The sequence below is a fragment of the Colobus angolensis genome, unplaced genomic scaffold (genome assembly GCF_000951035.1).
Source record: "Colobus angolensis palliatus isolate OR3802 unplaced genomic scaffold, Cang.pa_1.0 Scaffold2, whole genome shotgun sequence".
Lineage (NCBI taxonomy): Eukaryota > Metazoa > Chordata > Mammalia > Primates > Cercopithecidae > Colobus > Colobus angolensis.
The window spans coordinates 12666800-12693045 of record NW_012115154.1 but is presented as its reverse complement, the minus strand read 5'-3'; the positions used below and the strand labels follow the sequence as shown (position 1 = coordinate 12693045).

At 38.7% G+C, this 26246-nt stretch overlaps 1 protein-coding gene across 2 annotated transcripts in view; it reads left to right on the top strand.

Moving 5' to 3' along the window:
• The window catches only part of TPK1 (thiamin pyrophosphokinase 1), a 401888-nt gene extending 382806 nt beyond the window's left edge, over positions 1 to 19082 (top strand). For both annotated transcript variants that reach the window (XM_011941409.1, XM_011941410.1), the window contains one exon: positions 18295 to 19082. In XM_011941409.1, coding sequence (XP_011796799.1) covers positions 18295 to 18413 — 119 coding nt within the window. In that variant the 3' untranslated portion in view covers positions 18414 to 19082. The remainder of the gene's footprint in view (positions 1 to 18294) is intronic.
• Positions 19083 to 26246: the final 7164 nt, after the last annotated feature.

Here is a 26246-nt window from a genome sequence, read left to right as displayed (position 1 = left end):
GAAAGCTTAACAAAAACGTAATGTATCAGAAGCACAGTAGCATTTCCCAAAGCTCCATCCATGGATGCGTGGTATTCTAAGGGTCAAACAGAGGTAATCTGAAGTTGCTCGTGATCTCAAAGGGCAGGGGGACCTATGAAAAGGAGCAAGTGGGAAGCAAGTATCTAGCCATTGAGCCCAGTGTTCCTTTTCCCCCAGTGCTTCTGAACACACCCATATCAGGTGGCCTAGAAGCAATATTAAATACATTCTGGAAAGCCTGGGGTTGGTGTGCTTCAATCAGCAATCAGCAGTTAAGGAAATGCTGAATTCCAGGAAAGGGGCCTCCTTTGAAGTCATTTAGAGACTCTTGACCAGGGAGCTTAGGAAGAATAAATACCAAAGGAGTGTGGGTTTGTGTCTTGGCTTTCTGGGTGATTTATCTGAGATATAGACCCAGGGCCTGGATGAAGGTTTGCAGAGCAGACATCTTTATTTGGGTACACATTTTTTCATTCAATAGATATTTATAGTAAGTCAGCTATGTCGTAATTGATTACTATAACTAGGACATTTTCTTTGAATATGGTAAGTATACAGGAATAACAGAGAACAGAGCAAACCTAGTCTCTCCTGGGCTCACTTGATTCTGAGTAATGAACAAACTATAGAAATAATACTCATAATATTAATACTTTTGTTTAATGTAATAACGAGGGTACTACTTTTGTGGAATTCTCTGTTTTTAATGGAGTTCCTCAAATTGGCATACTGTTTTCTACTAATTGAGAACAGCCCTTGTACAGCTGTAACACAGCCTTCATTGCTTTTTTGTTTTTTGAATCTCTAAACAAAATGTTTTATTTGGTAGAACAGAATTGCAGTTGCCTTCATTCTTTTTAATACAGTTCTTTGCTAATAACACCAAAACCCTAATTTTGCACACACATACTGACCCCTTAATTCTGCCTAGGAGTCCTGCTGGTATTTGTTATAATGTCAAAGTCTTAAACTGTGGAACTTGGCAAGTCCCTTACTGTAATGAAATTAGTAGCAAAATGATTGGGGTAGCACATTTTAGCATTCTTATTGAATGCTTGCTTACACCAATGTTTCTTACCTTTATTAAACCCATGACTCTTTTCTTTCCTTTTTTACTAAACATAAAAAGATCACATGTAATGTCAGAATGTTCACAATAAATTTTGTACTTAAAAAGGAAGTAACACAATTATAATTTTAGGATTTTTTTTCAAACTATATATACAATTCCCTACTCTTAAGAATTACTCTTGCACATAATAAAGCATTTGAATGTCTTTGTAGATTATAGAAACTTGGCCTTTTTCATCATTTTTACAAAGTGTTAAAAAATTTCCAGGGAGTAGAAAGGGACAGAGATTTCAAGCATCCTAAAATGACAATTAAAGCACCAAGTAGACATTTTCTGTAGTCTCTGAAAATGAGACAGGATTTTAAAATGTAATTTTTTTCTTTCTCATGGTAATTATGATCATTTCTTAAGCCGCGAATGTCATAAATTAGCAGTACTGAATGAACCTAGTCCTGACGTTAGTCTGTTACTTTTCTATTTTCTTATTATCCTCTTAACTATTTTCCAGGCTGAGTAAATTCTTTGTACACTGGATTTGTGGCTAAATCAAAACAGAAAGTAGATCCTTCTATCTTTGCATTTTAGAAACCAGTAACACATGTCACATACCAGAATGTATCTTTTGCATTTATTCACAAGCAACATGTTTGAAGGTTGAACCACATACAGTCAATTGTACTGTTAAAAATTTAATGCCTTTGCCTGCAGAATGTGCAGTATATTAATTTAGTGGTGCCTTAAAGTTCTGCATTTGAGAGTCATGAGCTTACATCACTAAGCCTGGTAGATATCTGTCTAATAAGGTTCAATATGGTTAATATATGAGCCTCTTTTTTAAAAGAGTAAAGATAACTTTTTACTTTGATTTTATAGATTTTTTTCATGAGATATAAAATCATTTATATAAGCAGCATGATCTCATGCTAAAACATAGCACTATTCTTGCATTGCATATTAACAGAGCCATACAAGACTACTTTTAAAAAGCAGTCTGAATTTGTGGCACAGTTATTTTGTTTTGTTTTTTGCTTTGTTTTGTTGTTTTGTTTTGTTTGAGACGGAGTCTCGTTTTGTCACCCAGGCTAGAGTGTGTGGCATAGTTTTTCAAGAATCTATTCCTCTTCGATTCAGATATTATAAATACTAGGGCAACATAGGAAGATAAAGGCTTGCTTAAATGGCAAATTTAGTAAATAAAATTTATTAGTATGTTGAAATATATTTAAATTCTGACTCAAGAAGAGATCAGTCACTCTCCAGTGAAATGCCTGGGAGGATGCAAGGAAGAAAGGACACCAGGCCCTATACCAGAGGCAAGGCTGTGTCCAGATGCCCGAAATGGTGCCAAGAATCTGGAGGTTCCTCATCCTTGTTGCCATGTACACATATAAACATGTCTCTTAGACAAGAAGGAAAGAAACAATCTGCTAAGATGATTTCTTCATCCCTCAACAGGGAAATGGAGTATGGGATAGGTTGTGTATGCCTTTGGATTTCTTTGGAAGGAAAAGACCTCTATGGAATAAGGGCCAAAATAGATATTGTCAGTCCTGTTAACGCTTAGAACAAAAAAATACCTACACCGCAGCACCAATCCACAGGCCTGCAGCCTGTACTGTAGGAGATGCCTCTTTGACTCAGAGAAGAGGAGACACACATCACTGCCACTCCATCAATGAGTGGAAAATGAGATACTCCAGCACTAACAGAATGAAGCCTAAGAGGCTCGTAGCTAGTACTCATAACTGAAGCTGCCCCAAGCCCAAGATCAGAGGCAGTTGTTACTCCAGATACATCAGATGGCCTCAAGTGCCAAGTAGAGGCCAGTCTGTAGTCACCTCCAAGCAAAGTATAGAACAGTGAGACATCACAACTGTGTCCATCATCTCTGGAGGAAGAGATTCACCAACACTCAGCAGGCACAACACTAAAAAGGCATATTGATCATTATCCATCACATTTCTCCAGATGGTTCAGATGTTTTAGGAAGAATAAGGGGGAGGATATCTGCTTTCCCAGATTGCTTCCTACAAAGAGTGTCATTGATTAAGAGAAGACAGGTGAGAGGTCAAAATGGTAGCCATCAAGAGGGTTCCATCCAATATTGAGTGGACCACAATGAGTAGGTAAGACCCTGGTCATCAACAAGGTGCCATAAGGGTCTGAATCAGAGGCTCCCCTGAAACCCCCAACAACTAGATACCACCGATGGCATCAAAGGAACAGGGAGGAGCCAGGTATCTTTCATGTCTTTCAGGCTAGATAGTCGCAAGGAATATATAGGATTGTTTATTTCTTAATTAAGAATACAGAAAAGCTATCTCAAGCCGTTTCTACACATACATACTAGTTGTGATTTAACAGGCTTTTTAAAAAATTCATTCAATTTTAGTAGACTTTTTACCAAATTGATTAGAGTTGTAAATTTGTCTATACATACCAAGTAAATATGACCTCCTAACCTGCAGCTTTGATATAATCTAAGTTTGTACAAACTGCACAACTCAGCTTTTGAGGAATGATATTTTTAGTATAAAAACAAAATTGCCACTCTCCATCCCTGTCTCCACATACTTCAAAATGAATGTTTTTTCTGCATAGAAAATTCGTAATCATCTTATCTTTGGTGTAATTGATGTCTGATATATTGATATTCTTTTAGTTGCAAATACAGCCATTCATAACAAGTGAATTTTTTTCTTCTCTAACAATATAGGTCTATTTTCCTAAACCATAAATAAAGGCTCTGTAGTTAGCCTGTCTCCTATACCATGAAATAATCTTGCCATGTCAGCAATGAAAGTGGATTAACTGAAATTTCACCTTTAATTTTTATCTAATGTGTTTACTACCGATACAGCAAAATGTTTGTACTAAAAGCCAAGTATTGACCCATGCCTTAGCAGCTAAGCCTATGTGGCCATTTCCTCATTCCTCCCTGTCTAGACTGTTAATACTACTTCATTAAATAATGGCTAACACAACAAAAGAAACACTCCTATAGATAGTGGTTTATAAATGGAATTGGTGCATTTTCTAAATAAGAAAATGCAGTACAGAGTGCTTCAGTTAAGTACATTGCGTCCTGTGGTCAGTAGCTTACACAAAAGTCAAGGATGAGAAACTTCTGGATCCATTTCGCCACTGGCTTAAAGCCTGTGACGTTAGTCAATCTACATGAATCACTAAACTTCAGGAAAAAATAGGTAACATAGCCACATGTTCAAGCAATTCAAATATTCAGTATGTAGTTTTAATCATTTAACTTTGCTTAGCTAATCCAAAAATTCTTGAGGAGCCAACCAATTTGTTAAACCCCTAATTTGACTTTGAGTTTTTAAAATTTATTATTATTTTTTTAATATAGAGACAGGGTCTCACTATGTTGCCAGGCTGGTCTCAAACTCCTGGCCTCAAGTGATCCTCCCACCTCAGCCTCCAAAGTGCTGGGATTATAGATGGGAGGCACTGTGCCTGGCCCATAGTTTGATTTTGTTATAGTAGAGAATACACTGAGCTACAGGTCAACAGACTTGAATTTTAGTTCTGGGCATCTTAGGTCAATAAGGTATCTTTAACTTGTTTCCCTGTTTTGAAATAAAGTGTTTGGATATTATATCCATGGCTTTTTAAATATATTCTCTGAAGCACTGAAGACCTAGCCAGTTCCCTAAAACCAATTTGGTTTGGTTATGAGGTAAAGTCAAGTGAATAGAACTCTGAGCCTAGCACTTTAAATTGGTTAAAGTAGGAGCAGCCTCACTGTTACCTGTGTTAAACCACTGAACTAAATAATAGATAAGGTTTCTTCCAGATCAGATATTCTATAATAAAGGTCATATTTCTGCCCACAAGGAGCTTATAATCTAATTGATAGAAAAAAAAATACTTGAACATTTAATGTGTAAGATAGTATTACACATGTCAGCATTCCACAATGATATAGTAAAATGCTAAGTAGAAGGTTATAAATTTGAGGCTGGGATAATATGCAACTTTGCATGCCGATAGTTAATGCAAAGAAAGTTCATCAAAAAAAGAGAAGTTCAGGCTGTCATCAGGAAAAAGTCCATGGTATGAGTATTGAAAAATTGATTATTATAACTAGAACGAGAAAGAGAATATATTAATTGTGAATTAAAGTAGCTTGTTTCTAAGAATGGCTAATATTTTCAGACTTGTTAGAATATTCATATAGGAAGATGACAGCTATTCCTAACATGAAATATTATTATTGTATATCAGCAAGGGGAAATTAAAAATGAAAATAGGTCATGATGAAATATATTAGGAGCAAGCATGTATATTTATAGGTTTATGGACAAAGTCTAAGACGTTGCTTCATTACCTTTGCTATAACAAATCATATCTGTTAATACTAGACCATTTGAACTTAAATCAAATGATGTTTTTCCCAAAAGGCAGTGGTCAGACTCTCACTAAATGAAATTCTGTTCTAAAAACAGCCATATGATTGAATGGATTCTGCTTGATGGTAAACACTCATCCCCTATTTCTGTGTTGTAAATATTTTTCCATAAGACAGTGAAAAGCCACCATGACCATTGAGATTTCATTTTCGGGACTCTCACAGTTTCAGGCTGAGGTATAAGAAAGACCATCTATTGTTAAGGGAGTGGAGGTCAAGTCACGCTGGTGGCCCTCGTAGGGTAAAGCAGGGGTCGGGGAGGGGCTGGTGCAGGAGGGTGGCAGGAGATCTGGAGGAGCTAGAGTGGCAGGTACTCGCTGTGACAGGGAATCTCAAGTGGAGTGGGCGGTGCAGCCAAAGAGGAAAGCAGGGCACTGGGTAGGGACACAGGCAGCAGGGAAGATGCCTTTGTGAGAGGAGCGGAAATTTCATCAGCAGGAGGTGGCCTGAGTGAACCAGTTGGTCTGACTGAATTGATCAAGATTGAGCCAGAATCTTAGAGGGATTTACATGGCAAATCTTTCAGAACTTCACAAGGGCTTTTTGTAAATTCAAGGATTCAGTCATCTGGTTAATTTGACTAGATCTTCCCAAGCACAAATAAATGGAAAGTTGACTTCTAATAGTACCTAAACTTCACTCCGATATTTCTGGCCTTTGAACTTTACCAAAGGTAACCTCCCAGGTGCTCAGAGAAAGGAAAATTTAAGATAGTACATGGAGGGGAAGAGACTAGACAAGGTCATGCAGAAATTAAATCAGAAAGCTCTTACTTCACAAGCAGGGAATCGAAACCAGACCACCAGTATGAAAGGGCAAAGCCTGAGCTACAGCATAGGGCAGTCTTCACTGTTCTTCCCAGAAGGAATCTATAGTTAATTGTGAGCTTACAAAGGCTTTTAACTACTCAAGATAATTTTTAGAGCTAATTATGACATAAACCCTAAAATTCCTGTTTCCTGGAAGGCAGAGACCAAGAGAAAGTACTGCCACATAGTAACAAGGTCAAGCTCCCAAGGACATAAAACAAGATGGAGGTAAACAGTGATTTTTTTTTTTTTTTTTTGAGAGGGAGTCTTGGTCCGTTGCCCAGGCTGGAGTGCAGTGGCGCAATCTCGGCTCACTGCAACTCCTGGGTTCACACTATTCTCCTGCCTCAGTCTCCCAAGTAGCTGGGACTATAGGCGCCTGCCACCACACCTGGCTAATTTTTTTTGTATTTTTAGTAGAGACGGGGTTTCACCATGTTAGCCAGGATGGTCTCTATCTCCTGACCTCGTGATCCGCCTACCTCAGCCTCCCAAAGTGCTGGGATTACAGGCGTGAGCCACCGCACCTGGCCAGTAAACAGTGATTTTTACCATTCAGTCAACCATTTGCACAGAGAGAGAGAAGCCAGAAATCTGACTGGTAAGAAATTCTTATCCTTTTGCGGGCATGCCAGGCTTCTGGGTTCTCTTTCCCTGAGCGGCCCTCGTGACTGAGCTTGGCACAACACTGCGCTGGGGCAAAGCCGCATCAGAAAGGAAAATTACCTTTTCTGTTCTGGCCAGAGTAAACTATGTGTGACAAAAACATAGACGTTCGCTACTCTGATTAGCACCCAATATCAAACTGGCAAGGCTCAAATTTGCCCCTGGTTGTTAATCCATTGTTAATCCATCCTCCAACTAGGAGTTTCAACCTGTGGTCTCTGGGCAAGATGGTTTCCCTGAATAATAGAAAAGAAAGGGAAAGGAGAGAAAGAGAGACAAGCATTGCCTGAGGCAGGGTGGGGAAGGCGAAATGATTAGGGAGGCCAGAGAAAGACCCACCCATTGCCACGACACTGGAAAAAAAAGTTCAGGCGGCTGCTTCTAGGTAGTGAAGGGACCTTTTCCAGCAGTCCTGTCATCTCTCAAGTTTCCCCTTTTAGGGAGGAAAAAGCTCCCCAAGTCCCACTATCCTGTACATGCCTAATTCTGTCACCCACAGTTGTCAGCAAAGAGTGCAAGGCAGATTATTCCAAAGAGAATAGCGTTTTGACATGTTGTAGTGCCAAACCTGTTCTTAGACAAAAGGAACTTTACTGAGAGCCCTCGTTTTTAAAATGTACTTCAAATGCATTGTTGTTCATTCGGAACATTCCACTGTAGGTTATCTCTAGTAAGATTTTGCTGTTTCTGTAAGACTTCACTGCCTCCCAGGCCTAAAGTATAAGCCAGAAAGAACTTGGTTTTCCAGAAACTAAGGATCCCATTTTTACCTAAAGTATCAGCCTTACGCTCAGGTTCTCTTGATTAACTTAGCCAGTGATTTTTTTTTCCTACCTAAGTGTAAGAAAAATGAAACAAAGGGGTATAACAAAAAAATCTGATTTTTCAAAAGCCACATTTTATAACTCCTGCAATATTACTGCTTACTACCAGTTCCTTTCTGACCCAACCAGATGTAAGAGGCCTGTAACTGGATCGAAGCCAGTTAATTCCCAGATCAAATCAATTCCTGGACCCAGGCCAGTTTCTGTCACGATTCCAAACGCAGTTTGGATCAGAAATTTGCTCAAAGAAACTCAGAGAGCTCAAAACACAAATCCGTGGAGCTCCAAAATCCAAGGGGGAGCTTACCCATGATCCCCAGCGGCTGTGAGAGATCAGTGGAGCTCCAAAATCCAAGGGGGACCTTACCCATGATCCCCAGCGGCTGTGAGAGATCAGTGGAGCTCCAAAATCCACGGGGGAGTTTACCCATGATCCCCAGCGGCTGTGAGAGATCAGTGGACACAGTGGGTCCTGCAGGTACCTTGCGTGTTCACTCAGCGCTGCTGGGGGTCGCTAGAAGCTCCACTTTAGATCCCGCTTCTGACAGCATCTGATAAAAGTAAAACTTCAGCTGAATTAAATGTAAAAGAGTTCTATTGAGCAGTGAACGACTCGCGAATCTTGCAGCCCCCGGAATCACAGCAGATTCACAGAGACTCTGTTGACTGGTAAATTCTAAAAGGGCATGGATTATGTCTCTTTAGCTTATTTGTATAGATACCACCTGCAGGTTTGAGATTGATGTTAAGTAATCATACTGTGCTACCGCACATGTTCCTCTCTTTCTTCACTTTTCTATGCCATTTCTGTTTGTTCGATGTACTTGTAATAATCTCCGTTGACATTTGAAGGATAGAAGCAAATGCCACTTTAAAGCTTCCTTAGTGCAGATGAAATGATGATAATACTACAACACATTTTCAACACTTTCCTGGAGAAGTCAAAGCTCTTCACAGACTTTAACTCCTTCATCTTCACAATAGCAGTATTAGAGATAACTGGGGACAGGTGTTATCGGCATTTTACAAATGGATGCTGAGGTCACCTGAGGGACTTTTAACAGAAGGCAAAATATGACAGTGAAAAGTTCAAGTCTCTGTTTTCAGGGATGGCACTGAGGCCCACCAGTACAGAATGACTTGCCTTACTCTACAGCCGGGCAGCAACAGATGAGGATGACTGCGACTCAGTCATCTTTGGCATCTGTAGGTCATAATTCTCACCCCTGTGGAATGGTTTGGGGCAGGCCAGTGTCCACAGGAGGCAACACCAAGACACAGGATTTGAAGGCAACAGAGCAAAGTATATCAGTTCAGAACAGCCTGTGGACAGCCTTTCTCTTCTTTGAACACACGTTTAAATGTGATACTGACTTTCGACACTGAAAATTTTCACGGAGTTCTACACAGATCATTCACTTTGCCACTAATAATTAATGCAAATAAGTCACAGTTTGTGGATGTGGACTGTGGTTCTCATTTTATAAGCCCAGTAAGCTTCTCTTTTTTCTTAAAGCAACTCTGATTGGCTCTTTAACTGGAATATGGGGCCTTTTATGAGTAGAACATGCTGATGACATAATACATTAGGGAATTCTCTTTAACAAATAAAAATAGCGATTTTATTTATTTTAGAAAGGGCTAAACGTTTGAAAGTCATGATCTTTGTAAACATTTTCTAGCTGGCATAATTAGTTTTGACTCCTCCAAGCAGCAGCATTTTCCTGGTCTAATTGTTTTTCGATCATCAGGCTGAGTCATAACACAGAAAATGTAGAGAAGGAAGAATAATTGAACATCAGAAGCCTTCTAATGCCTTCCAGCCCTCATGCAAGGGCAAGGAAAATGTGACTTCCAAGAGAGATGAAGACAAATGCAGCCAGTTTCAAACAGAATTATAATAGCCCTTCCTTGGACATTTGAGTTCAAGGAAGGATTAGTTGTCAGGAGAGGGAGGTGATGAGTGTTCACCTTGGGAAGAGTCTTAGCAGATCAGGGTTTTGAGAGATAAGGCCCAAAAAGAAAGCACAGCTGATGGCTTGTTATCAGAGACATGCATAACAATAAGTCTCGCTCTTATCATTTTCACAAGCACTAAGAAGTTCTGGTAGACACTGCACGTTAATTCCAGGGCCTTCTGCATCAATGAGTGGAAGTAAAGGCTGTCCTTGGTGAGCTTCAATGAGTTGACAAAGGAAGGGCCCTCACCACACACAGGCTGTGTGCTCAGCATCTCTCTCTATGCTTTTCCAAGAAGCTGCAATGCAGATATATCATAGACTAGATAATTTCTTCCTGAATTTGGCACATTTTTTTTTTTTCAACTATGCACTTTAAATCAATGAACATTTCTTAATGCTTTGCAATGGCATTACTTCAGCTTTCAGGGAAACCAAGGGTGAACCAAGAGGGAAACACTTCCCTTCATAAGTTGCTAGCCTTTCTGCCCAAATTTGTTCCCCAGATTGTAATGTGGAATTTTAATATTGAATGACTTCAAACCTGCAGAAAAACTGAAGGGACAGTATAGCAAAATCTGTATACCTTTCACTTAGATTCACCAAGTGCTAACATTTTTTTCTACATTTGCATTTATTTCTTTGTATGTTTACTAGGCCATTCTTGCATTGCCAAGAGACTGGGTAATTTATAAAGAAAAGAGGTTGAATTGGGCTTACGGTTCTGCAGGCAATACAGGAAGCATCGTGCCAGCATCTGCTTCTGGGAAGGCCTCGGGAAGCTTTTCCCCATGGCAGAAGGCAAGGCAGGAGCAGGCACTCCCCATAGGGAAATCAGGAGCAAGAGAGAGATTGTGGGGAAGGTGCCATGCGCTTTTAAATGACCAGATCTTGAGAGAACTCACTATCTGAAAGACAGCACCAAGCCACGAGGGATCCACCCTTATAACCCAAAAACCTCCCACTAGGCCCTTCCTCCAGCATCAGAGATTACAATTCAACATGAGATTTGGGCAGGGACAAATCTCTAAACAATATAGTATGTGAGTATGAGTGTATGTGCATTACGTTCTGAACTATTTGAAAATAAGTTGGAGACATGATGATAATAAACACCTAAAATTCTTCAGCTTGTATCTCCTAGGAATGAGGTCATTCTCCTGCATAACTACAGTGGGTATTATCTACTCCCAGAATGTAACATTGATGGAATAATAGTGTACAGTCCATATTCTTACTCTCCAAGTGTCCCAGTAGTGCTCTTTATGACTTTTTAAAATGTGGAGTCTACTAAAAAAAATGTATTTAGTTGTCATATCTGTTTAGTCTGTTTTAATCTAGAAAAGTCCCATCACTTTTTTAGTCTTTCATGACACTGACAGCTTTTAAGAGTTCAGGCCCACTAACCTGTCGTCTGCCCCGCATTCTGCATTTGTCTATGGTTTCCCCATGATTCAATTCAGGTCAGGCATTTTTGGCCAAAAGTATTAATGGATGATGAATACAATTCATCCCTAGCATCATAGCAGGAGACACATGATATCAGGATGACCTTTTATTGGTGATGCTAAGGTTGATCATTTAGCTAAGATTGGACTCATGAGATCTCTCTGCTACCTTTTTTTCTTTTGAAATTAAAAGCAATATGTGGAGTACTACATTGGAACTGGGTTCTATCCTTCTCCTCCACATTTTACCCAGTAGTTTTAGCATCCACCCATTGATGGTTCTTGCCTAGTTATTACGTTGGTGGCTGCAAATGGTGCCTTTCTAATTCTCTAATTCTGCCATTCCTTCCTTTAGTAGTTGGCATTCTTCTGTAAATAATAGGTTTTCTTCTCTCCACTTGCTTTTGGCAGTTCATTATTCAATATATTATAATGCCTCTCTCTCAGGATTCTTTTCTAATGCCCCAAATTAGTTCCAGTCCTTGTGTCCTTTTGACAGGCCTACATCTGTTTTTGAGTACCCTCTTGCTTTCTGGAACAAGATGTTTCAAGCTTACTCTGTACTTTGCCTGGTTGAAACAAGGCATCTAAATAGTCAGCTTTAAATACAAAGTGTGTTCCAGGGAAGCAATCAAGTCATTTGTAAATAGAAAAGAGAATTTTTAATTTGGCCTGTAGCAGTTGGAGAATCAAAGAGTGGTACAGGGTAGAAAGTGACATTGAGTTTAGACTTGAAGGATAAAATATGCAGAGAAAAGTCAATTTGTTCCTAGAGGGAACATGTCAAAAATTTTCATAGAAGCAGGAAATTCCTGATCTATTCAAGGAATAGCAAGTAGCAGAGAGTGGCTGGCAAGCAAGTAGGAAGTAGCCAGATGACAAAGGGCCTTAAGTGTCATGCCAGGATATTTGGGCCAGGAAGAGGGAATGTATTTGCTTTGTTTTGAACATTTCATTATAGGCAATTAAGGTTCACCCGTTATTCCTTCACAAGGGTTAGAGGAGTGGGAAGAGAAGGTAATAATTGAGAGAAAGGAGTACAATTAGAAGATTATTTGTAATTAGAAGAAAAATTAGAAGATTATTTGCAAGTACAATTAGAAGATTATAGGTTTTTTTTTTTTGTATAATTACTTCTTTTCCTCTGAGTAGGTACCCAGTACTGGAATTGGAGACCATTATTCTAAGTGAAGTAACTCAGAAATGGAAAACCAAACATCAGATATTCTCACTTATAAGTGGGAGCCAAGCTATGAGGATACAAAGGCATTAGAATGACACAGTGGACTCTGGGGACTTGAGGGTCTTGGGGGAAAGGGTGGGAGGTGGGTGAGGGATAAAAGACTACAAATTGGCTACAGTGTACATTGCTTGGGTGATGGGTGCACCAAAATCTCACAGATCACTACTAAAGAACTTATGTAACCAAACACCACCTGTTCTCCAAAAACCCATGGAAATAAATGAATAAATGAAATAAAAATAAATAACTCCTTCCCCCTTCAAAAAAAAAAGGAAGATTATTTGCCACATGTCCAGGCAGGCAACTATTTATTCTATACCTTATAGAATGTAGTATATATTCTCTTGGTAATTTTAAATTAGGTTTGCTTGGATTTGGGATTTTGGTTGTCCTTTCTACAGTTCCTACTAGATAGTTCTCAGCCCTCAAGTTGAAGGGCAGAGGACTGAGTCTGTCTTTCTGCTGAGCACATGTGAAGTATTTAAGTGTTTGTTGATCCACTCACATCATGTTTAAATCACTCAAAATGATATTATGTGCTCACCTCAAATTTAATGTTCTCTTTATAACCTAGGACTCTGTGACTGCATATCTATATATGAAATGAAAATTAGTATCTGTATAATCAAACCAAAAAATAATGTTCCTCTGAAAAAAGCAGATAATTGAATCATAAATATAGTTCCTGCTTCAATAACCTAGAACTGCACTGTTCAATCCATATAGTAACCACTAGCTGTGTGTGGCCATTGAGTACTTAAAATGAGCCTTGTCCAAGTTGAGACATGCTGTAAATGGATTTCAGAGACTTAGTGTGAAAAAGAATGTAAAAGACCTCAATTTTTATATATTGATGATGTTAAAATGATTTGGGGTATATTGGGCTAAATTAAAAAGATATTAACATTTTTCCCATTTTCACTTTTTTAAGGTAGCTATTAGAAAATTTAGATTTGTGGATCACTTATTTTTATTTGGCAGTGCTGAGATAAATAAATGTATTTATTTTATAGATGGTCTCAAACTTGTATTTCCTGAGATTCTAATAGAAATATAAGTACACAAAAGGCATGTACTCCACAGCTTTACATTAGGACTACTTTGAATTCTTGACTTCAAGAAAGTGAAAACACAACATATTGATTTTATTTTTGAAAATTTTCAAGAGCAGCCATACGTATAAATGCCATTTTCTAAGAAACAAATTCATTAATAAAGTTTCCTAGAATTCATATTTTACAGTATAAATTAGCAATTTTAAAAATATAATCTTTTGCCTCATGTGTGTACGTAAAGGACCTTCTTTAAAAATATATTTGTCAAAAATTTAAATGGTAAAGACCTATAATAGTGAACTGATGTTACAGACAATATAGTTTTCTTTTCCTGGTAATGAAATCTGAGTCATGTTTTCTTAATGTGTTGCCATTTCTCCAAATGGGCTAAGAATCCTCAGAAAGTAAATGGTGAGTGTAGACAGTGGTCCCATTATGCCTTAAATAGTTAGTGATGTCTAATATGTCTAACTTAACTCTCAGAACTTAACCTAATGTTCCAGAATAGTAGGGAGCCTTAAGATTCATCATAATGGGTTCATTAAGCATTTGTCTATATGAGATGTAAATTATTCATTAAGTCTTAGAGTGATTTTTAGGCTCTCACTAACGCATCTCCTTAAGTCTCTGTCAGGCTGCCGAAGACAGCTCTGTACTTCAGGAAAACAGACCAGCAACAGGTCTCTTCTTTAGAGCTCTGCAAAGAATCGCCTTAACCTCCCTTACTAACTTGTTAGTGTCTGACAACTTTTATTATCATCATAGCCTGTGATTTTAGCCTCTCTGAGCTTCATTTTCCTCATCTCTAAATGGAAGATAAAACCCGGCTATGCTCTGAGTGCCTGGTGTACTGTAAGGACTCAGATCACATCTTGAATGAATGAGGATTATGCCCATCTCAAATAGCAGCTCCCAGGCAAAGCTAGTTCACTCCATTTTTCCCTCAGGATTTGTTGATTTTAGAAATGTTTCCATTGCCTTTTTAAATAATTTATTTATTTTTACAAAACAACCAGCATCAATCTACAGATTCTTGGGAAACCAGGTCAGTGGGCGGGCCTCTAGGGATGCCAGTAGCCCCCCCACTGTCAAAGGCATAACTTCACTCTTGAATACACAACCCATCTTGGCTGCCAGGAAGGCACCTCTGCCCTCCTTGGCCCATCTCACGCTTCTCTCCTGTCTACTGGGTTTGATTGTATATCTTTCTCTTTTACTAAAATGTGAGTCCTCATTTTAGTGAGGGCAGAGAAACTCATCCTTAAACCCTAGTGCGTGGCACAGAATGAGGCTTTAATATCTATTAAATAAATGCATACATATATGCAGGCCAAGGCATCACCTGAAATGATATTAAGTATTTCACAAAAGCTAGCCTGGAAAAGTTACGAGTGTACCTCATTCTACTTCTCAGCTGGCTAGAAACTAATCACTTAAATTCAGGCCTTTGCTAATTGTTCAGCTCATGACATCTCTCTTTTTGTTAACTTTAAAAGATAAACCTGGTCTATTTTATCGGCAGGATAACAGGAGAAAGCAAAGAAGATGGAAATTTCTTGAATATGTATCATATGTAAGATTGGCCACATCATCCATACAACTTCCCTGTGAAGTAGATATTGTCTACATTTTTACTGTTGATGACACAAGGCCAAAGAGTTTAAATAACTGAGTTTGTAAAGCTGGTGAATGGTAGAGCTGGGGTTTGAACCTAGGTCTAACTTATTAACTTCATCATGATGGAGTCATGCTCTTTGATAGAGAGATGCCTTTTCTATAAAAACACCTGAGCAGAAAAGTCATGCAGGTGCACAGAGAATGAATGCCTCCCACTGTTGTTTTTCAGTGCCAAAAGTATCCGAGGCCTTGCCTAGTACTCCTTCACGCTTCCAGCTCCAATCAAGGAGCCACAATTCACTAATGTACCTTGTGGAGGAAAGATGGGCAAGAAACCAGGGACAAATGGCCCCACTAACTGAAAAGAGTTTAATAATTGGTTTCCACCAATTTGCCAGCTCTTGCTTTGTAGTCCCCCGTCTTTCCAGCTTTAGAGAAAAGCTGGGAGGACATCACTGAAAACAATTGAACACGGAGTGCTAATTCTCATCCTTACCTTTGGGAAAGGAAACAGCCTGAGATAATGGATGAAAATTGTAAAATCTATGTTAATGTGCTTATCACACAAAGCATGGTTGCTTATAAGATTGCACATAGATCCATAACTTTTATTTTTGCCTTTTGTTAAAAACGGGACTTGATCTGATGACTGGTTGTCTTTGAGCAACTATGGTTGGCTATAGTCTACTCTGCAAATAATGTGGGAAAAAATCCAAGTCGGACTTTCTATACTTCAGCCAGCTAAAGTGTTGATCAAATCCTCTAGGGTAGAAATGAAGAGGTAATTTGTTTTTCTGCTATCTGTATGCAGCTGTCTCTTTACTAGTTTCATGTACTTACGTCATGATTAGCCTTCAGATATTTGGGGTGAAGGAAATTCATCATAATTCCAAATGTTTTTCTTAAATTTTTTTTTAATTTTTCTAAGGGACACTTTAAGGTTTTGTCCAAAAATGATTCTGTGACTTGAAGAAAACATATTCCAAAATAATTGTAATGACATAGTAAATTAAAATTCATGACTTTGTCTCTCAACTTACTCATCTTAGTTTTCTGTCATTTTTATTGTACTTTCTATAAAGTTAGAGATAACCAACCACTAATCCAAACCAATTATTATCTTTAATTAATTATAACATAACTGGTCTTGTTGGAAGTTTAAATATTATAAAATAAAATAAAAACATAATTTACAAGTATGGCTAACAGTGGCCTTGCTTAACTCAAATAAATGTTTCTTTCAAAAAACAAACTGCATCGTCTTATGCCCAACTACAACCACTTTGATTATTTTCCCATTTGAAAATTAATTAGGTTACAACAGTGTCTTAGCAAACCCAGTATGTATAATCTGGGTAGCTACCTCTGAAATTCTGAAATCCATAGTCTGGCTTCAAAAATCAGAAAAGAATTTATATGCAGCTATCAACTTGAAGCACAATTTTGTACTCCTGTTCTTTGGGCCTAAGTAAAAACTAGGATTTTAATTGAATTTCTCGAATCATATAATGTATGTGTCAAATTCAAGTGGGTTGTGCATGCATGGGTCTTCACAAGGGATTTTCCACTTTAAAGTTGGCAGACCTGCTGAAGCACTCTAAATTGCCTTCACCATGAAGTGGTGTGAAGTGCTCCCTGACTCCTTCCCTCTTGGCTATTGGGAAAACCTTGAAACCCTAGGCCTGGGATAGGTCTCAGAAAGTACTTGGTAAACACCCAGTTCCAGGCAAGACCACCATTCGAGAGAGGTAGAGATTTCAATTGACTTTGCTGTGAATCCCTCAAAGATCACCACCCTGATCTACCAACTATGTTTAACAGTGTCTAGATCAATACATATTTTTGTGTATATCACCAGTGTTCAGAAACATCATCTCACAGAAGTCCTAAATGACTCAAGAGTTAAGAGCTTCTTATATTGAGGTTCATATCAGGGCAATTTTCACATGAGATTCACTCTGTATTACTGTGTAGTTTTACTTTTGTGTTTGCATTAGTAAAAACATTAACAACTATGAAAAATAATTTGAGTTTTAATAAATAAGCTGTGTGAACTGGTAATACTGACAATAGATTATCTTGCAGTACCTTTCCTGAATTTTTAAATCGCCTTTTCAAGATTTCCTCAGAAAGATAGGAGGCTCCCTCTAGTGGGAAGTGAGCATTGTAATTGATTGATTTCCCCCAAAGCAGTGTGTATAACTTCATAGGTTTTGTTTGAAGGAAAAGGACACTCTTCTGACTCTGATAGTTTGGGCTCCATAACATTTGTTCATTTTTCTCTCTGAATTTTAGTAAAGAAAATAATATTGGTTACCAAGCTTATAGGACAGTTGTGAGTTTAGAGTCATGTTGATGAAGTGAATTGCTCCTGCATCAGCAAAGAGATGTGAAGTTACCAATCTGTGCCTAGGCATTAACTTGTTAGAGAATAAAAAATATGTATATGTATATATTTATGAAATGTATAAATATATAAATTCTAATCTTAATTCATAAGCCTTTTACTTTGATAAGTAGGTTAAAGGATTATCTTATCATCTCTTGCCCTCACTTTATAGCTGAGCTTAAGTGACTTGCTGAAGATTACACATTTGAAAGTCGGCTTTGACCTTTGAGTTTCTATTAATTTTTACAGAATGTAAGCTGTATTCACTTTGGGTTTTCTTACTTTATGAGAAAACAACGACCAAAATCACATGTATTTTTTAGGTAATTTTCTATCTGTCTCATATCATTTCTACTTGAAGCTGAAACTACATCTTTATAGAGTATAATAACATATTAAATTTTAATTCTGAATTATCAAGAGAAACTAAAATTGTACCCAGGGAAGGAAGGAAGTTGCACATTACAAATACAGGTTTTGGTTTTGTAATTAGTAAAGGAAAAGAAAAGATTCTAATAAAATTTAATATTGAGAATGATATATAACCCAAAATGGCCAATAACCACTTCCAGGAAGAATGTTTACAGCAAGTTATAGAAATTTCCCATTTTAAAGCCATACATCATATATTTCACCTATCCCCCATTTATATATTTTTCATCAACGTGTGTGCTTACTTGCTTTTTGGTAAGTGACAAAGTTAATCTACACTGGAGGAAGAAAAAAAAATAGTTACTAATTTTTTTCCCTTATTTTCTTACAGAAAATGATGTGCTTGCTTTTGGAACATTGGTCAGTACTTCCAATACCTATGACGGGTCTGGTGTTGTGACTGTGGAAACTGACCACCCACTCCTCTGGACCATGGCCATCAAAAACTAACCTGTGGACTGGCATCCATAAGTGTGCCTCTGCCTTATCTCATTTCTCAATGGTTCATTGCTCAACAAGAACTATTCACCTGGGTTTGCAGGAATCTAAACCTCTCTAGGGGAAGCCCACTGGGTTTAAAGATGTTAGTGTTTAGATACTACAGGTAACATAAATGGCAGATCTCAATTTTATAGTAGTGGGAAAGATACATGCTAAGAAAGCAAATAAGCTCTGTTACATTTGGTTAGAACCTAATGGGAATCATTCCACTATACAATTCAGAACTGATTCTTCTTCTTATGTTATTAATCATTCCATTTATCCTAGAAAATTGTTTTTAATTTGAAGCAGAGATCATTGTTGAGGTTCCTCTTGGGAGTCTAGAACATCCTTAAATGTCTAACAACAAGGGCTACCTCTGAGTACCTTTTAGTATTAGTTTTCTGTGTAAGATATATATTATCTTCTACTGAAAAAAAAGTTCCTTTCAGATTGGGGTGTTGTAAGTGCACCAGGTCACTCTGACCTTATTACTGTCTTCGGTATTGTCTTTTTTAAATAAATCAAGAATCACTGACCTAATTGTTAAATGTAAAAATAGGTAGTTATTAGAAGCAAAGAGAAATGATGTGAAAGATAAATGATGATCCATGGAGCCCTACTCACACATTAACCCCCCCAACATCACAACCTAGGTGGAAAAAGCTGTGCAGAGGAAACAAGCATAAATATCAGATTCGTTTCTGACGTAGCTTAGACTGAAAAACTGCTGGTTCAAAGACCAGAAGTGTGCTCACATTACCAGAAAATGAGTTTGTCTGTGGGGATACATGAACACCATACACTAAGGAGCCTAATTCCAAAGCCTGCGTTCTCATCTTAGTCTGATATTCACCTAAGTTTCCGGACCCCTTTCCTCAGCTGTAAAATGGAAGCAGCTGGACTGATGGTGTCTGAGGTTCTTTCCCACACTGAAATTCTAAATTTTGACACTTAGCAATCATAGGGCCGATAATACACATAGTTACTGACTTAGCCTAAACAACCTGGCGCATCAAAATGTATTCACCTTTCTTTTGTAAACAGACCATCTTCTATCTTCTTTCCACCTTTCTCTATGTTTTATGAAACCAACTGTTGACATACAAATCATGATTGAAGGAGAACCTGTCCAACATGTTTTATGTACACAAATCCCTATGTTGCTATAAGAAAAGTGACAGTAACTGTTTTCTTTTTGGTGCTATGACAGTGTGAGACTCAGGTTGCCTGTAGAGAATGAAAGAAGCAGTGACCCACGTGGCTGTGGCATTTTCGGCACTTGTCATTACTTTCTGCTTGACTGGAAGTTGAGACTCAGCCATGTTTCCATCTTCAGTTTCTGAAGACTAGTTATATATTCCTTACTCAAAATATATTCGTAATATATAAAAGAAATATATCTATGATTTTAAAATGTTACTACCAAAGAATGCATGTTCTATTTGTCCTGAAAATGTTACCAGTGTTAATAAATGGATACTTATCAAAAAAGAATATAGTTTCCTGAAGCTTAGTAAATACTGGGGGACAGGGGATTAAAAAAAACAAAACAGCATTGAGGCTTATCTCATACCACCACCTGAGTATCAGGCTGTAGCTGTTGGGGGCCCACAGAAGGAGTTCTCTTAAAACATAGACCACCATTTCCAGTTCCTGCCAGGCTACTGAGGAATTAGGTGCTGGTTTTAACCATACACATGTTGACAGGCCCGAGGGCCTCTTCCATTCTTGCCAAGGGAAGTGCTAACCTTCTCTCCTTTCATACAGCACTAGGTGCTGGTTTTATTATAGTCAGCCCTCCATATCAGTGGGTTCCACATCCATACATTCAGTCAATCCATCATGGATTGAAAATATTGGTAAAGAAAAGAACGGTTGCATCTATCCTGAACACATACAGATATTTTTCTTGTCATTATTTCCTAAATAATACAGTATAACAGCTGTTAGCATTTATATTGTGTTGGGGATTATAAGTAACCTAAAGATGATGTAACATACACGGGAGGATATACATAGGTTATATGCAAATACCACATCATTTTATATCAGGGACTTAAGTATCCCATCCACGGATTTTGGTATCTGCAGGTTGGAGGTTGGAGAGGTTGTCTTGGAACCAGTCCTTGGAGATACCAAGGGACAACTATATTTCCACCTTCCCATTCCTTAAAACTACCTAAGTGTGTCTTTCTCTTTCTGTGCTACCCCACCGTGGCAGTTAAGTATCCACATATTTTTATAATAATACAAGGCTGCAGATGGTGAGATCTCAGGTGCACCCAGTGAACTATCTGAGCCTCCCAGGAAGTCCCTCTTCTCTCGCTCCTGTTCAATTCAGATCCTGACCTGCAGCATGTAGCCATAAAAGAGACTGCAGGTTGGGCCCTGCTGGGAAAGTGACAGGTGCTCCTTGACCTTCTGACTCCAGTCACTTGCTTATTTCTATGGGTCAGATTTATAGCATTTATAAATTTAGTTATTGCCACCCCCAAATGTCATCAGTCTTCCTAAATCACTGATTAGTGAAAACATGCTATGATCTCACTTCTTGTTAGAAAGCAGGGGAAATCTGAAAATGGCTGCAGCTATTGCAGCCTGGTTGAAGTCACACATGACCATGACATGTAATAAGTTATATGTGTGATTCAAGGAATTGGGGCTAGAGGGGGGCATGGGTGAGAATCACTCAGAACAAAGAAGAGGTGGACACAGCCTGGGGCATTCATACAGGTAAATGCTCACACGCTTCTATGTGTGTGGAATGCATTTTGCGTTATGCTTCCGTGTGTGGTGCAGATCTTGCCTACTAGTGCTGCTCAGACTTTTCCACAGCTTTACTTGAACTGTGAAAATAAAGCAGCACATAGATGTGGCGTGATTGCGACTGATGATATATGCCAAGTCGGTACGCAGCAAGAAACTGTTCTTCTCTCCTCTAAGGCTCTGTCAGTATGAGAGGCATACGGTCAGAATGGTGACTTTCAAACTGTATTTACTGTGGCCCACTAGAAATACATCTGGTATACCTTGTGACCCAGTCCATAGACACACACACAATAAAACGTGTGTACTCCAGTAATTTTATTGTCAATTGAAAAACATCCAGAAATATATTCTAGATTGGAAAAAGAGCACCTAAGGGCAGAGCAAAATGCATATAAGTATCTTTTTTTAAAAAGTGTGTGTGTATATAGGCAAGTGTTTTGCATTGAACATTCTTTTTTTTTTTTCCATAAATTTAGGACAACAGGAGTGTAATTTTAAAAACTCTTTCCTGCCGGGCGCGGTGGCTCACGCCTGTAATCCCAGCACTTTGGGAGGCCGAGACGGGCGGATCACGAGGTCAGGAGATGGAGACCATCCTGGCTAACACGGTGAAACCCCGTCTCTACTAAAAAAAAAAAAAATACAAAAAAAAACTAGCTGGGCGAGGTGGCAGACGCCTATAGTCCCAGCTACTCGGGAGGCTGAGGCAGGAGAATGGCATAAACCCGGGAGGTGGAGCTTGCAGTAAGCTGAGATCCGGCCACTGCACTCCAGCCTGGGTGACAGAGCCAGACTCTGTCTCAAAAAAAAGTAAATAAATAATAAAATAAAAAAATAAAAACTCCCATCAAAGAATTAAGATATCCCATTATTAAAATATTTTAAAAATATGTTTCAGAATTTAAATGATTTCAATAAATTATTTAAAACTGGCATATTTGAGCAAAAATGTATCTGGAGATATTTCACCTTGTTTACTCATAATTTAACCAAGGTCAGACACAGAACATTTTTCTACTCCTGTTCTTGGTGTTTGTTTCACTGCCTTTATCACCAAACTAATAATAGTTTCTATTCTTACCTGTGTGTTAAGAGGAATAACCTACCAATGACAGCAGGTTCAATGTGATCCTATTTGGGAATAAAACAATCAACACAACTCTCTTAGGAAATGGGCAGGGGTATTCGATTATTTAAATTGTCTTTAGAGCATTCTATTCAAAATAAAATGAATTATCCTTATACCTGCGGAGATTAAAATTGAAGCTACAAGGTCAAGCCTTTCTTGGGAGTCACATACAGATTCGAAAATTCCTGGCACGTACAGCACAAGTTTGCCCTTCCTTGCCCACAGCAGATTTCACTGATCAATCATAATTTTCTTTTCTGATGGGCCCCAGCCTGAGCCTCAGAATCTATCTCAAAATAGTTCTCCAGGCCTTGATCAGTTAGTCTCCATTGGGTTGGCATCCCTGGAGGCTCACAGCGTGCACAAAACAGCTCTGGGTACAACCCAGGAAAGAGGTCCTGGCAACATCACTCCTCTTCACAGGTCATGGGAAGTAAATAGATCCAAGGATTGTTCTCTAAGTACTTAATTGTACCGCCAAAAGCAAGGACTTTGTACACAACAAATAAAAAGTAACTACATCCCTGCAAATAACTTGAAAAACGTAAGTAAGGCCCTGAGATCACCGACAGTTGAAAAGTAGGAAATTTCTCACAATGGACCCATAGCTGGTCCCCGAGAACCAAGAAATCTGAGGTGTATACAGAGTCCAGAGGTGGAAAAGTGTTTTTAACTAATAGTCAAAGGAACTGATAAATGTAGGGTGGCAAATCATACCATAACATTTATTTTTAACATTTAATAGCCCATTATATTTTTGGACAATAAACATGGGAAATGATGAGAACAAAATTAGGCAAGAATAGAGCAGAGTTTCATCTGAATGGCATAATTTTGTTAACCATTCAACAGTAGTATGTATCTTCTACTAGAATATGAACCCCTTGAGGTCTCTGACTGTCATCTGCTGTATCTCCTATTCCTAAAGTAGGGCCTTGTCTGTAGCAAGTGAGCAGTGAGTATTTACTCCACTGGTGCAGTAACTAAAGTCCCCACTTGTACCCGTGCTGAAGGAACATACTGTACTGCTTCTCTAGTCCCTGACAACTATTGTTCTTTTCTTTCCTTGTTCCCTAACTAACCACGATTTAAAGTAGATACAGACAGTCCCTGACTCACAATGGGGTGACTTAGGGTTTTTCAACTTTACAGTAGTGTAAAAGCTAGAATTCAGTAGAAACTTACTTCGAACTTTGACTTTTGATGTAAAATTCTTCATAATAACTTTATTAGGATAGGTTTGGGGTAGACGATTTTGCCCAGCTGTAGGGTAATGTAAGTGTTCTCAGCACGTTTAAGGTAGGCTAGGCTAAGCTACGATGTTTGGTAGTTAGGTGTATTAAGTACATTTTTGCCTTATGATATTTTCAACTTAGGATGGGTTTATTGGGATGTAACTGCATCATAAGTCAAGAAGCCTCACGTTAATGTTGTTAATGTTGCCCTTGAATGGGTTCCTCAGTCTGAAAGATAAATATCCTAAACCTAGACTGGTTAGATCTGGTTGTATCCTTCCTTGTTCACATATCTGAAGAAGAAAGTGATGTGCCAGGTTCAAGGCCAGGCCTAAAGGCATGGTCCAGGGCAAAACATTCAGCTAGTAACAAAGGCAAATCAAAAGGCCAAGCAATTTTAAGTTGCTCAAAATGGCTAGCTAAGGGAACATGAAAGCCAGGAGGCAAGTAATCAAATAGGCTTAGAATATTAGTGTAAGCTAAAAGAGTCAAAGTAAATACGAAGAGGAGTTTTGTTTTTTTTTAAATATACGGGTTCTTCCTGTGTTGCGCCAATTGGATTCGAACTCCTGGACTCAAGGGATGCTCTTGCCTCAGTCTCCAAAGTAGGATTACAGGCATGTATCACCATGCCCAGCAAGTGAAGAGCATGTTTAATTGACCTCATTTAACAGGAAAAATGGAAGAAGTAAGAGGTTAAGAGAAAATTTTCAGAGTTAGAAATCTTGTAGCTGGAGTGATTTCTCGATTTGGAAGTTCAAGGCATGACCATGGCTGTCAAGAGTTGAGGTGGATTCCAGACAAGAGTACATGTGATTTTCAAATACTCTGAGACCCTGGCATTCAATTCGAATATTTTACTTGTGTTTAAATTTACTTGTTCTACAAATTAAACCTTTAACTTGCATATGAAATTAGCCTGAGGAGTCTAAAACCGTAACAAAGAAATGCTCTGTTGTCTGCAGCTGAATTCCCTATGCTAAATCTCATTATTTGTGATTCGGATTCAGTGTTTTCAAAGAAATAAATTTCACTGTTACCTCACTTTTGGAAAATTACTAAGGCAACAAAAAATGTATCCAAAAAAGTTTTTTGTTGTTGTTGTTGTTTTTTTGAGACAGAGTCTCACTCTTGTTGCCCAGGCTGGAGTACAGTGGCAGGATCTCGGCTCAGTGCAACCTCTGCCTCCCAGATTCAAGCAATTCTGCTGCCTCATCCTCCCTAGTAGCTGGGATTACAGTCACCTGACACCATACCCAGCTCATTTTCTTTTTTTTTCTTTTTTTTTTTTTTTTTTTGAGGTAAAGTCTTGCTCTTGCCCACCCCCAGCCAGGCTGCAATGGCGCGATCTCGGCTCACTGCAACCTCCACCTCTGGGGTTCAAGCGATTCTCCTGCCTCAGCCTCCCGAGTAGCTGGGATTACAGGCGTCCGCCGCCACGCCCGGCTAGTTTTTGTATCTTTAGTAGAGGCAGGGTTTCATCATGTTGGACAGGCTGGTCTCGAACTGCTGACCTCAGCCTTGGCCTCCAGCCTCCCAAAGTGCTGGGATTATGGGGTTTTTTTGTTTTTTTTTTTTTGACAGGGGTCTCACTGTCACCCAGGTTGGAGTGCAGTGGCGCGATCTCAGCTCACTGCAACATCCATCTCCTGGGTTCAAGTGATTCTCATGCCTCGGTCTCCCAAGTAGCTGGGACTACAGGCATTAGCCTCCATGCCTGGCTAATTTTTTATTTTTTTTGTAGAGATGGGGTCTCTCCATGTTCCCCAGGCTGGTCCTGAACTCCTAAGTTCAAGCAATCTGCCTACCTTGGCCTCCCAAAAAAGTTATCTTTTGTTTTATTTTTGAGTTAGAATTCTTATTTTATAATAATTCTTTTTTTGTTTGAGTTAGAATTATTATTTTATAGTAATTCTTTAAGTTTCGGGATACATGTGCAGAATGTACAGGTTTGTTACATAGGTATACATGTGCCATGGTGGTTTGCTGCACCCATCAACCTGTCATCCCGCATGCATTAGGTAATTGCCCTAATGATCTCCCTCCCATTGCCTCTGACCCCCAACAGGCCCTGGTGTGTGATCTTCTCCTCCCTGTGTCATGTGTTCTCACTGTTAACTCCCACTTACGAGGGAGAACATGCAATGTTTGGTTTTCTGTTCCTGTGTTAGTTCGCTGAGGATGATGGCTTCCAGCTCCATCCAGGTCCCTGCAAAGGACATGATCTCATTCCTTCCAAAAGAGTTACCTTTGGATCACTTTTATTAACATACGTGGTTACTCAGCAACTGTTTGTAGAATGCACAGGAAAGCTTTCTATGTAATATTATGGCATTCTACTCACCTCTCCCTTATAGAAATCCTCATGCTTTGTCCTACCACAACTCGCTGAATAACCCCAATAATTTTAGTGTCACAGGTTAGGAAACTTTAAAAACAATCATTTCGAAGTAATGAGCCTCCCAGTATTAGAGCTATGGGACCAAATGTATGAAAGACATAGAATAAGGGATTCCTTCGAATAATATGTGAGTTTTACTTTTTTTGCACTATAGAAAATACATAAGTGCCCATCAATACTCTCTCCACCATATCAACGTAATTTATTTAAGAAATACCTTTCACTCTGCCTTTAGTTCCTAATTCGTGAAACAAATGTCCTAGGCC